The sequence below is a fragment of the Cynocephalus volans genome, chromosome 2, assembly GCF_027409185.1.
Source record: "Cynocephalus volans isolate mCynVol1 chromosome 2, mCynVol1.pri, whole genome shotgun sequence".
Taxonomy (NCBI): domain Eukaryota; kingdom Metazoa; phylum Chordata; class Mammalia; order Dermoptera; family Cynocephalidae; genus Cynocephalus; species Cynocephalus volans.
In genome coordinates this window covers 153,401,997-153,415,642 of record NC_084461.1, presented here as the reverse complement: position 1 = coordinate 153,415,642, position 13,646 = coordinate 153,401,997, and the positions used below count along the sequence as shown (strand labels likewise).

General features: G+C 50.0%; 1 protein-coding gene across 1 annotated transcript in view; it reads right to left on the bottom strand.

Annotated features, from left to right (window-relative positions):
• Positions 1 to 2,024: 2,024 nt before the first annotated feature.
• The window catches only part of NEURL1B (neuralized E3 ubiquitin protein ligase 1B), a 34,828-nt gene continuing 23,206 nt past the window's right edge, over positions 2,025 to 13,646 (bottom strand). The window contains exons 4-6 of the mRNA XM_063087679.1: positions 5,449 to 6,168; positions 2,724 to 2,849; positions 2,025 to 2,332 (exon numbers count right to left, since the gene is read on the bottom strand). Of these exons, the coding sequence (XP_062943749.1) occupies positions 2,088 to 2,332; positions 2,724 to 2,849; positions 5,449 to 6,168 (1,091 nt within the window). The 3' untranslated portion in view covers positions 2,025 to 2,087. The remainder of the gene's footprint in view (positions 2,333 to 2,723; positions 2,850 to 5,448; positions 6,169 to 13,646) is intronic.

The window sequence follows — 13,646 nt, the reverse complement described above, 5'->3', positions numbered from 1 at the left end:
AAGCTTGTGACTGTGTCTTAATCTGATGACAGGGGCAGTTGCCTGGAGAACCACAGTCCCAGCTGACAAGCCCTCCCACACAGGGCCTGTATGTGGCCCAGACCCAGTAAATGGAAGGCTCCCACTGACCAAATTCAGCTGGGCACCCAGGGCTGCCTAAATTCTCAAACTTTTATGGTGGCAAACACTGTGGTTCCTGTAGCTCCCCAAAAGATTCTGCTCCAAAATTAAGATGTAGGCATATTTCCAAGATTCAGTAGGGAAAAGTAATCAATCAGGGGTTCTAGCCAGGGCAAGAGAGTAGGGTTCTAAAGTTGAGATCAGATCAGAAAACCATAACTACTCCCAGCCAGAGGAGTGCTCGACCTAAGGCCTCCAGTACTGCAAGGGCACTGGCTGGTCTGTGGTACCTGATCTGAGGAGGGCCTGGCCCGGCTTTGCTCTGAACACCCAGCAAACGTTTGTTATATGAATGCATAAACTCCCTGAATGTTTCCTGCTCCCTCTCTCCCTCAGCAGGAGATGGTCAGATTAGTAACTATAACAAAAACAATACTTGCTCTTTGCAAGGTATCTCAGGTTTTTTAGAATGTTGTTCTGATCCTCCTGAGAGATCTTGGAGCAGTCAGGTACTAGACTTCTGATTGGAAACTGAGAAATATGGAGACCAAGGGATTTCCCTAAAAGTACAGCATGGGACAGGGCAGAGGTGAAGCCCAGAACTGGGGGGAAGAAAGGAGGAGCAGGCCTGTGCCAGCCCATCAGCCAAGGTGTAGTGTGAGAGTCTGCAGAGAGGGGCCCAGGCAGGGGTGATGGGATGGCAGTAGGGCCAAGGCCCCACATAATACTAGCAAATAGACCTGGGAAGGGGGGAAATCACAATGCCAGCATTTTCAGTTAATGTTTCAATTATCAGTTAACATGGTACTTATCAATTACACCTTAGTAATCAGCAGGGGAAAACAAACTGGGAATCAAAACAAAGACCAGTTACATAGCCCTAATCCCTCCTCCTACTTCTGCTAGCAGATTGCCCTGGGAATGCCCAAAACCCCTGGTTAAAACCAGGTCCAAGGGTTACAACTGAAAATAGAAGAGCTGTCTGCACTACGGTTACGACAGGAAATAGGGAGAGCTGTCTGTACTCTGTGGCCTTTCCAACTCCAGGTGAGTCACCTGCCTCTAGGATGCTTTCCCTCCCCCAGGAAAAGAGAACCTGCCTCTTGTCTTCTCCTTGGAGATGGGAAAGGATGTTACAAAAAATAGAGACAGAGTCAAGGTGCAATGTGCTTATTATTAGACTGTCTGCAGGTGAAGGTGTGAGAGGAGGAGGCAGGTCAGGGCACTCTGCCACAGCACCCATCAAAACTAGGCTCCAAGAAACAAAAAAAGGTGAATTTTCTCTTATGTTATCCGCCCACCTTCCCCCCAAGGAGTTGCTGCATTAGAGCTGTAAACAGTGAGTTATTTCTGCTTCGCCTTAGAAAACGAGTGTCTCTTTTCTATACCATCCAAGGGAGTTCTTTAGGTTCAGGCTTCATACATTCAAAACCAGCTTATGTCCCATCCTCAGAAAGTGAACGATTTCTAGTCACGCTAACATCTGGGCTCTGGATTGCACATTCCTTAGTGTTCAGTAACCTCCTAGAGCCAGGATCCCTGGATAAAATCCCTATGCATTCTCTCTCTCTCACACACATACATTCTCTATTCTCTGGCCCCCTCCCTTCCCTCCTTTTCTCACATACACACTCGACCTAACCCCAGAAAGAAGCATTGCACAGACAGAGGACGCTGTTTCCCAGCTGAAACATCACCAGGGGACAGGGTGATCTGCCAGGCAGTTCCTGAGCTTGCTCTTGGGATGGCCTTTGGGGGACAAAGCACTTTTGAGCCGGAAGCAACCCTTGCCTGGGCTCAGATCCCCGGGGCCTCATCTCCACAACTGTCCTGCCTTGCCCACCATTGCAGAGTGGCAGACAAGACAGCTGCTGCCCTCGGACTCCCTGGCTGCATGGTGGTTGCCTGACCCAGGAGGGCTTCAGAAAGGTGACCTTGCTCTAGCCAAGGCCCGTCGGCAGGCCAGGCTATGGCCTGTAGATCTTAATGACGTCCTTGATGGGCCGCCGGCAGATGGGGCAGCAGGCCCGGGCCTGCCTTTTGAGCCGCAGACCACAGTTGTGGCACAGGCACATATGTCCACACGTGTAGATGACTGTGTCCACCTCACCGTCGAAGCACACTGTGCACTCGCCATTCTTGCTGCCTGCTGGCTCGGGTGGGGGGAACACCGGTGACACTGGAGGGCTCATTGGTGAGCTGGGGGCTGTCACTGTTGAAAGGGAGAAGAGGTCATACATTAATAATGTAGTTCCCAGGGAGGGGGGCTCTGCTGGGGTAACTGCAAGAATATCGGGCTTCTTGGTGGGGAAACAATTTTGGGAGATACCAATGTTGGTTTACCTTCTGGGTTTTGCACCTTTCTCTCTACCCTTCTATCCTCTGCTCCACAAAGCATTGAGACAAAATGACACCATCATTACCCTTTGGGATGCCATATCTAGATGTTTCTCCTCCCTCCAGCTGAATCAGCTGAATGTACAGCTGAGAGAAGGTGAGGAGGCAGGGGGAAGGCAGCCACCCTGCTCAGCCCCGGGAAGGCCACTGGCACAGCCAGGCCAGCCTCCAGCCCCTGCCCCCTGCCAGCGTTTACATTTCTTTACCCAGGGATGACTCAGATGCTGAGGAAGACTGGTTGACACTGAAGGTCATATCTGAATCACTATCATCCTGGGAGCCGCTGAGGGATCCCGATGGAGTCGTGGTCGCAGGACTGGACTGCAGGGTACCTGAAACCCAAAGAGACTCCATCAGGGGAGGTGGTAGGCTGGACCTGCCCTGCTAATCCCTAGTTCTTCACCACTTTGCACCTTAGCTTCCCCAGCTGTCTAATGAGATGACAGGAGCTACCTCCCAGGGTTCCTCTAAGGACCGATGAGCTCACACAAGTGCAGTGGACATCGGTTCTTTGCTTGCTCACCCTCCACTCCCGTTTATTTCAGAAATAGCGCTGGGATGGTCTTTTGGGGCACTATTTCACCCTCACTCACATGATCCAGGCCAAAAAACTCCACTCCTTGGTCTCAATGGTGGTTCAGGGAAGGGCACATAATTCAAGCAAGGCCACTGAGGACCGATTGTGTGATTTTCACTAGAACTGTTGGGAAACTTGGGGCTCATTCCACTGGGGGGTGCTGTGGATTGAACTGTAGCCCCAAAGTCCATGTATTAGAAACTTAACCTCCATGTGACAGTGTTAAGAGGGTGGGAAACCCTATTATGGTAACTGAAAGGTGGGGCCTTGAGGAGGTGATTAGATTGTGAGTACCATGCCCTAGTAAATGGATTAATCCAATTGATGGTCACGGGTGTGGCTCTGAGGGCTTTAAAAGGAGAAGCAGGCAGGTTAGCTCTCTGCTCTGCCTTTCTCACCATGTGACACCCTGCATTGCTGTAGAGTTACCTCACCAGATGTGTTCCCTGGACTTTAGACTTCCCAGCCTCCAAAGTTGTAAGCAATAAATTTCATTTTCTTACAAATTACCCAGTTCCAGATTATTTTGTTATAAACAACAGAAACAGACTAATACAGGAGGTAAGCCTGGTGTTGTAAAAGCCACCCTGTGGCAAGGGCCTGCCTGAGTTAAGGCAACAGAGGAGAGTAGAGCTTTGAGATGGAAAGAGAGAAGGGATCCTGATGACATCCTTTCAACACCTAGGTCCAGCTGTTCTTGAAGCCACGCAATATAGTCATGCATCACGTAACCATGAGGATATATTCTAAAAAATGTGTCATTAGGCAATTTCATTGCTCTGCAAATACCATAAAGCGTACTTACACAAACCAAATGGTATAGCTCACTACACACCTAGACTATGTGGTATATCCATTATAATCTTATGGGACCACCATCGGATATGTGATCTATCATTGACGGAAATGTCATCATGTGATGCATAACTGTACTCTAAGACTTCACTTATGTTTACCCATAAATTTCCCTTTTTGCTTAGGGTACTTTGAGTGGGGTTTTGTCACTTGCAACTACAAGATGCCTGACTACTAGTGGATGTGTTTTCTTCCCCAAGTTTACTGTTGGTTCAGATGATAGGATGAAGTTCTAGGATGAAGAGAAATGCCCTTTCCCTTTCCCTACTTGAGAATGAATGCACAGATAATGGGCAATTCATCTCAGGCTGAAATGGTGATTATGTCTGATGGTTCCTCAAAAAAACAGAAACAAAAAACGACCCCACAACCACCACCCTGCTCCTTCTCTGCCCTCATTCAGGCAACTGCAGTAGCTGTTGCTCTATTACCACTGATTAGACACGCTATGTCAGGCCCTGCTGAAGGCATTACATGCACCTCATCAGTCCGTCCTCCTGACAACCCCATGATGCAGGCATTACTCTCTTTCTACACAGAAGGAAACTGAGGCTCAAGAGAGTCTGTGATTTGTCCAGCATCTCCATAGCTAACAGCTATGTGACTCTGGGACTGTCATGTAATCCCTCTGTGCTTCAATTTTCTCATATGTAGATGGGGATAATGATACTGATTTCACAGTGTCATTGGGAGAATAAAATTTAAAGAGGTAACATATGAAATGTTGACTGTTTCTGTTATTTTGACTTTACTTCTCGAACCATGAAAATGGAGCTGTGCTGTCTGGGAAGCCCTCCTTGACTACCACCCTGACTCCACTAAGCTGGGAGAGAAGCCCCTCCAACGCTGCAGCTACCTGCACAGCGGGCAGCTCTCCCTTCAGATGTCTGTGAGCTCCTCATATGCACAGCCGTCGGTGTCCTGTCCTCTGCGGGCCCTATCCCGGAGCCCAGGGCTTGGCCCACAGTTGGCGGGGGCTCCATGTCTATTTGCAGCATGAATGAAGGCAAGAATCTCAAAATTGGACGGTTCAAGTCTCCATTCCATTTTCTGTGGACGGTGCTATTCTTATTTCCTCTTTTACGTGCAGTTAAACTTTTTTTTCACCTGAGTTGTGAATGACAGTTCAACTTATTTTTTCTCCTACACTTAACATGCATGACATACGCTTAAAGCACCTTAACAGAACAAATCATAACGGATCTAAAAATTGCACGGACCATTTACCGACTTTATACAGACTACCAAGCTTTAGGTCGGTGGTTGACAAAGAGCGGTCCCGGGAGCAGCAACATCGGTATCATCGGGGCACTTGCTAGAAATGCACGTTCTTGGGGCGCACCCCAGACCTACTGGGTCGGGAGCTCGGGGGCGGTGCCGGTGATACTGCTGGAAGCTCAAGGTCGGGAGCCGCGGGCTGGGAAGGGGGGTGGGGGCAGCTAGTGGGCGGGAGCCGGCGGGGCGGGGCCTTGCGCACGCGCGGTCGGGCGGGGACTCACCGAGGAGACGCAGCTGGCCCGCGGCACCGCCGCGCACGGCGAAGAAGGCCCAGAGCGCCTGCGTGGTGTCGACGCACAGCAGGCGGCCGCGAGGGCGCCCGTTGACGCCCAGGAGCACGTCGCCGCCGGGCCGTAACGTGAAGCTGAGTGCGTCGCCGCCGCTAGGCACGGGCCCGGCACGCGCCACCACCCAGTACTCCTTGCGGTCGAGCAGCGCGTCGGGGTCGGCGGGCAGCTCGGCGGGCCGCAGCGCGCCCGGGTCGCACGACGTGATGCCGAAGGCCACCGCGCCGGGCGCCGCCAGCCCCGGGCGGCCCACCTCTACGAAGAGGCTCTCGCCGGGCCGCAGCGGGCGCTCGGAGAAGACGAGCGTGCGGCCGCCATCGGGCCGCGGCGCGCAGGCCACTTTGCGGTCGGCCGACAGGCTCACGTCGGGCCCGCGCGTCGCGTGGAAGCGCAGGTCGGCCTCGAGCAGCGCCGGCGACGACGCGGGCCGCGGGCGGTCGCGGGGCCCGCACGGAATGGCGGCGGCCGCGGCGTCGGCGGGCGGCGGGCCCGGGACGCGGCCCAGCGCCAGGTGGCCCAGCTTGGCCACTACCTGGTTGTTCTCGAGCTCGTCGTTGTCGAAGTTGGCCGCGTCGTGGCTGCTGGGCGGCAGGCAGGCGGTGAAGCGGGGCTGGCCGAGGCGCGCGGGCGTCAGCGTGTCGGCGAAGGCGCTCTCTGCGCGGGACAGGAGGGGCGCGGCGTGAGGCGGGGGCCGCGGAAGCCCCGAGCCCCGCCCTCGCGATCTGCTCCTTCGCGTACTTATTTAGTGAGGCACAACTAAGCGCAATTCTTGGTTTTCATATCTTTGGGACTGGCTTATATAAGGTTCTTACTCCCTTCTTTTTTGCTCTTTCCCACGTGCCCTCCTTTTTCCTGCTTCCTCCTAACTTTCCTCCTCCTTTTTCTCTCCCTCCTCTTTCTCTCCATCCCGCCGCCTCCTCTTCCATCCTTCCCTCTTCTTATTTCAGCTTCCTTTTCTCTCACCCTCCCTCCTCCTTCCCTCTCCCTTCTTCCTCCTCCCCTCCTTCCCTTTGAGGTTTTCATACTTTTGAACATCGAAAGGGCATTTGGAATGCCTTTATTGTCTGTCTCCTCAACTAGAACATAAGCTCCAATAAAAAGAGCAAACCCTGTATTTGTGGCCTTATCACGCGACAGTATGCCATGATTCTACGTTCCTTTCACATGGTATCTCATTTAATCCTCACAACAACCCTGTGAGGTATGTACTGTTACTACCCACCATTTAATAAAGAAAGGAACTGAGGCACAGAAGGGTTAGGGAACATGACGAAGGGCACACAGCTTGTTTTTTAAGTGGCAAAGCCACGACCTGAACCCAGGTTGTATGGCTCCAGAGTCTGGCTCTTCAACACATGCTGCTTCTGAAAGAAGGCAGGGCCGGTGCTTATCCTCACTGCCGTGTCCACAGCATGGAGCACAGTGCCTGAGCCTGGGCAGGTCTCAGTAAGCATCCGATGGATACGGGCTTTACAAGAGATTGACTTATTCTGTAGAACAGGAAGGGGGGCGGTTCCTAAAAGTCATAGTCATGAAAATATTTTTGAATAATTTTTAGTAAAATGAAAAAATTCTTGATACTATATATTATAGTTAAACACTAAATTCAGGTAGTACAGGTCTATCTACTTTGGTAGATTACTTGTTTATTTTCTCTCTCCTCAACTAGAATGTGAGTCCCTGGAGGGCAGGGTCTGTGCCAGTCTCTTCACTACCTTGTTCTCAGGGCATAGCAGAGTGCTTGGCACATTTCATTAACAGTTTATTGGATAAATCAGTGAGGTTTCTAGAAGAGATTGTCTGCCACTGAATGACAAAGAAATTTTGAGGGTTTTTTTTTTAAGAGATAAAGATATTCTTGTTAACTGTAAGTAAACAAAAAGTTTCTCAAAAACTTTTAAAACCAGACCCCTCTAGCCAAGATTCTGTTAAATGTTATCATTCTGTAATTCGTATGATGAAAAAAAAAGTCTTTAGTTTTCCAAAGAAAAATAAAATCATCATAATGAACATGCTTTTTCAAATTTGTATGCTCTATTCCTTGGTGAGCATCTATGTACCCCTACCCCGTGCCCCCCACCTTTTACTTAAACTGTATTTATAGTTTCTCTTGGAAAACCTGAAGGTCTTAGTAACAGGGCCAGAATTCCAGCATGGCAACAATGGGCTAAGGCTTGTCCTTTTATTGGGGTTTGACCTCTCCTTCCTCTTGGCTCCCAGGTGGCCCTCTTCAGCCTTCTCACTACTTGCTTGACCTCTGTGGCACCTGAGCATGTGCACCTGACCTCAGCAGATGCTTCCCTCAGCCTGAGAGAAGTGGAATTTCAGCTCGGATCTCTTAAAAAGCATATATGTGTGCATACATATATCTATCTGTATCATCTTATTTATATGCATAAAGCATCAAGTTCTGGAAAGAAATATAAGAAAATGTTAATGGTAATTATCTGTCGGGGTGAGATTGTGAAGGACTTTTCTTTAGGTTCTTCTATATTATCCAATTTTTCTACAATAAATATGTACACTACAAATTTCTATCAGAAAAACGTATGTTATTTTTGAAAGTTAAGTTTTCAATTAATATTTAACAATACGGGGAAAATGACCATGATAAAACAAAGTGAACAAAATAGGATACCAAACTGGATAAATGGTGTGATTCTAGTTTTGTGGGAAATGTGTGTATAGGATGCAAAGGAAATGGATTCATAGAAAAAATGTAGGAAGGAAATACATAAAAAATTTGAGAGTGGTTATCTCTGGGTGGAAATTTGATTCTTAATAGCTTTTTGATTTTCTAATTTTTCTGTAAAGAACATGTATTGATTTTTTAATCAGAAAAAAAAAGCATGTACAAATGTAGAATAAAACAAGCACTTTTTTTTGAAAAAGCATTTTAGACAAATGGATGCTTCTGGGAGCCTCTTGGCATAATGCCCTTTTCCCAGGGCTCCACACCCCACCCACAACTGCACTGCCAGGCCAAGCCTAAAGGCGTTGGCCTGGGCTCGCCCTGGGCCTCTGCTTGCTCTGGGTCCTTCCTGCTCTTGCCAGCTGCCTCTGCCTCCCAGCCCCAACACTCCTCTTTCCTGCCCCCAGTGGCTCCACACAGGAGCCTGTCTTTCAGTGCACCTTCCTAACAAAGAGCATGGCCTGTGGAGACAGGCAGCCTTAGCTTCAAATCCTGGCTTTGGCCCTTCCTAACTATGTAACTTTAGGTGAGTCATTTCACTTCTCAGAGCCTCAGCTTCCTCAGTTTAACACAGAATACTGGTGGTAACCACCCTAACTACCAACACGTTATGGAGATTACATTACTTCTATAAACAGTATGGCATGGAACATGGCACTAAGTGCTCAAAACATGTTAATTGTGATCATCATCATGCCTTCAGCATTTATTCAACAAATGTTTAAAGGCACTTTCCGTGTGGCGAGCGCTGCAGGGCACGGGGTGAACAGAGCTGAACAAACAGGTATGGCTCCTGTTCGTTCCAGCAGGACAGACAGACCCTAATGAAGCCACCTTACAGAGACTGTGATGACTGCCACTTCACAGATGTGGCTCTGTGAAGTGGACACATTTCAGTGGGGGAGCTCTGAGACTGAGAGGTCGAGTGAGTTACTCAAGGTCACACAGCCAGGGAGTGACAGAGCAGGGGTTCTCTGAGTGTAAAAAGGGGATTTGGTCAGAAGGGGGGGGGGGCTGGGAGTGGGCCAGAAAAGGCCTCTCTGACAGTGATAACGGAGCTGAGACCTGAAAGTCAAGGAGCAGTGGCCAGGTAAGAGTGGACAGTAAACATTCCAGGCACAGGTGTGAAGACGCTGAGGCACTGGAAGCTTGCTTGATGTATTTGCGAGGCTGGGTTATTACAATGAATGTGACAGCTCTTAGTCTGGTGCTTGGCACAGGAAAGGCTGGGTCTCCTCACATTAACTTTATGGAAGGAGCTTTGTCCCCATTGGGCATTGTCCCTGACTGAGACAGATCCCAGACAGTGCAGTGCTGGCCTAGGCCTGACACTTCAGAATCCACCACTCAAAGGGGCATTTCTTCTATGGAGAACCAGCCAACTATAGGAGGAAATCCAGCAACATCAAGAGACCACCAAGGGAGCATATCAAGACTACCCACCTTCTAACTGTGGCTTGTCTCTGGACCTCATGAAAGTAGACATATCTTTTTGAGCACCTACCAGATACAACTACATACACTGATTATCCCATTCGATCCTCACCACTATCCTATGTGGCTCTGTGAAATGGGCATCTTTCACAGTGTGAGAACACTGAGGCTCCAAGAGACGGAAAAACTTACTCAAGGTCACATAGCCAAGGGGTGGCAGAAATGGGATTCCAACCCAGGTTGCTTAACTCCAAAGCCAGGCCCCTTGACACTAGCAATACTGCCTCCAAAATTCAGCTGCTCTTGTTTAGCCCTTAAAAAAGCTGCCCAGCACATGGACTCAGCCTCAGGCCAAGCAGCCTCCTTGGAGTTCCAGTCTCTGTGGGTCTAATGTGGCCCCAAGAGGGAGGGCCCAACAGGCACCCCTCCTTCCCATGAACATCCACCGAGCTCCACCATGCAGCAGCAGACCCCTAGCCAGGTACAGGGAGGCTGAGATGGCTGAGATAGGCTGGGCTACCACCAGGACCCAGCTCTGGTGCCCAGGATGGATCTGGGTCCTTTCCTTTCTTTCCCTCCCCTTTCGTTTAGGTCAAATGTATCTGGGGCTGCAAGAAGCAGAATTTATGTCCCAGGAGAAACCATCTTCATGTGAAGATCAAAATGAAGGCAGGAAGGACTGGAAAAAGAGGGACTATCCATCAGTCACTCCATGGTCTCTGAAGGACCAATTCAGTTCATGCACTGGAGGCAGAAACGATAGAATGTACAGACAGGATGGATACAGGGAGAGGAAAAGAGAAATCAAGGAGAGTTTCTGAGTTTTTGACCTGACCCACCAAGTGGGCAGTGCTATTTACTGACAATGGGGATGGGGCCAGCTGGGGGAGAAGGAGAGGGCAGGATTCAAGAGTTCTGTCTGAAGTGCAGCTGCCTCTCAGACAGGAGGAGACACTGAGTGGGCAGAGGGAGGGCTGGGGACGTGGATTTGAGAGCTGCCAGCTTAGAGATGGGATTCAAGGCCCAGCAGTGGCTTGGATCATCTGGAGAAAGATGCACAGCCTTGCTTTTATAACAATTTCTTAAACTCCACGGTTGTTTTTATATACTTTTCTATCTGCATGTTGTAGTACACAACTGAAGAAAGTAGAAAGGAAGGAGAGAGCGAGCCTAGGACAAAGTCCTGGGGCTCTCAACATACAGAAGAGAGGCAGCGGGGGAACAGCCAGAGGTAGGAAGGAAACCAGGAGCTTGGGGAGGCCCAGGAGTCATGAGCAGTGTTCAAGAGGTGGGGGTGGGGTGGGGAAGTCACCTGTGCCACAGTGAGGTGAGATCAGGGACAGGAGCTTGGGTGGTGGCAGCGTGGGGCTGAAGACTGAGCTTGCCAGGCAGTCAGTGAAGGGAGGGGACCTGTGCCCTTTGGGGCAAGCTGAAGAGGGAAAGGAGAGAGTAGTAAAGGTAACACTTTTGAGAAAGGTTTGCCCTGAAGGACAGCAGAAATGGGACTGTGGCTGGCAGAGGAGATGGTCAAGGGCATTTTATAAAAAGACGGAAGCTACGGAAGCTCTTTTATGTGCTGATGGGAATGAGTCAGTGGATAGAGAAGTAGACAAATAATAGGAGCAATGACCAAGAACAGGAGGGCGGGGACAGGAGCAGAGCTCCTTCATTCCTAGTCACAGCAGGGCAGGCAGAGGGTCGGTGGCCAGGGAGGGGGCACTGGGATTTGAGTAGAAAGGATATGGCATGTGGGCTTGGGCATGCTGGGGGTGGACCCCAGGTGTGTAGGCAACTGAGCCCACACTTTTCCAGATGCCTCCCTTCTGCCAACCAAAGAAGACTGGTCCTCAGTTGGACCCTGGCCACTCCTGGCTATGACGTTGGTTTCCCTACCTGCAAAGTGGGGCCCCTCACCCCTGTCTCCCTGGCCCATGAGGAGGACTAAATGGGGCAAAACTGCAATCACAATGTGCTTGGCACTGTGCCAGGCATAGAATAGGCCTTCAGGAGCCCTTGGTAAGACAAGGTGGCAGTCACAGAGCGGAGGTCCCACTCCAAACTGGGGAAGGACAACCCTTCAGGGGTTCACCCTGCCAAGCAAAAGCCTTACTGTTGGGGTGGAAAGGTGGGAGCTGGCCTGGACTGTTTGGAAAGAAAACATGAACTGCAAAAGCTAATTACCCTGCGCTGCTCCCCTCAGGGGCTCTGCACGACACTAGCTGTAGCATTCCTCCCTGCCTGGTGTGGGGTACACACAGGTCCCACACTGAGGCACCCCCTGCCTGGGTCCTAGGCCAAAATCTCCCCGCTCCCACCATGGCCACTGACCAGCTAGATGACTTTGGGCAAGTACCTATCCCTCTCTGGCCTCAGTTTCCTCACTTGCACCCTGGAGTGGTACACTCAGACCTCTAAGCCCTGCTTTTAGATCCATAGGTTCAAGTCTTTATCAAACACTTTGTTCATAACACTAATAAACAAACACTAACTCCAGAACCACCAATAGTTACATGACCTAGGCCAAATAATCTACCCATGCCTAGTTTGCAAAGGAAGATGACAAGTTTCCTGCCTCATAGGGTTTTTGTAGGGAATAGAAGACATTACCCATGCAAAACTCTCAGCATTATGCCTGGCACAGAGTAGGTGCCCAGGAACTACTGTTAATAAAGGATCTCAATGCCTTCAAGTTGGGTAAGTGACTCCCTCACAAGGCCTGTGGAGAACTGTTGTTTCTGGCTGCCTGGCATCCCCCTTTCTTTGGTACCAGCACCCAGCTTTTCTTTTGGGGGAACTGCCTTGAGTGGGGAGCTTTAACCTGGTCAATCACTTTATGCCTTCCCTCTGGCCATGGAGATGGGTTCAGAGACAAAGTGTTACCCATGCTGGACCAATGAGGCTAAGTCTTGAGACTTTATAGATCTTTTGGGAAATCAGCTCTCTTTCTGCTGGATTCACTAAGCTGGTGGGACATGGTGCTGGAGCTGCTGGTGGTCCTCCCTCTGCCCCAAAGGGAGAGCCTGGCTGAGGATGAAGCCAACAAAAAACACAGCATAGCAAGAACCGAAGGCTGACAAACATCCCAGGTGCTGTTCTTTGGGTCCCTGCCTAAAGCCAGGCTCAAAGGCAGCCATTCCCTGGAATTGTCAGTTACGTGAGACATTAATTCCTTTTTTGTGTTCTTTTTTTTTGCTTAGGCAAGACTGAAATGGGTTTTTGTCTCTTGCAACCAAAGATTTCCGGGAATATAGTCTGCAATGCCAGGGCCTTGGGCTGGCATTACTTGTTCAATCTGACCAGCATTCCATCACTGGACAGAGGAAAGATGGCGAGGACATGACCATTCCGAAGCCGCTTGGGAAGAGAGACAGGGCTGCATCAGGACAGCATGGGGCCTGAACTCAAGAGCCTCTGGAAAGGGCTACGTTGGAGAAGGAGATAAAACTTCCTGGAGCCAGAGAGGAGGCAAAAGGCATGCCTGACCTGGCAGAACCTTCCTCTCCTGGGTCCAGCAGAAAGTAATTTGTGTGTGTGTACATGGGGGGCTGGCAGTAATCCAGGTGTCCATCAACAGGGGAGGACACTAGGGAACAAGGAACCAGACAATAGCACAGATAGATCCTAAAAAAGGGTGTGTGGAAAAAGAAAAAAAGAGTAAATCTTTAGCATGATATCACCCATACATGCACATAAAACAACTCTGCCTATTTTTTAAAAATACACTCGTGGGCTTATGCCAAACATCACAGTGGTGCCTACGTGGGCACAAAACAGCATTAATAGGGAGTGGGGATTGGGGATAAAGCAAAAAAGTCAAAGAAAGAAAGAGATGGGGCTTGTGTGGTCCGAGATTGATACCATTCCCTGAACCAAGGAGTCTGAAGAACTCAGCTTAGTACTCAACCTTCCCAAGCAGGTAGGGAGAGAGAAAGGGAGGGGGAGCATGCACCCATGCAAAAGGGATCATTGTGATGACAACCCTGGCTGCACCCTGGGATCTCTGAGA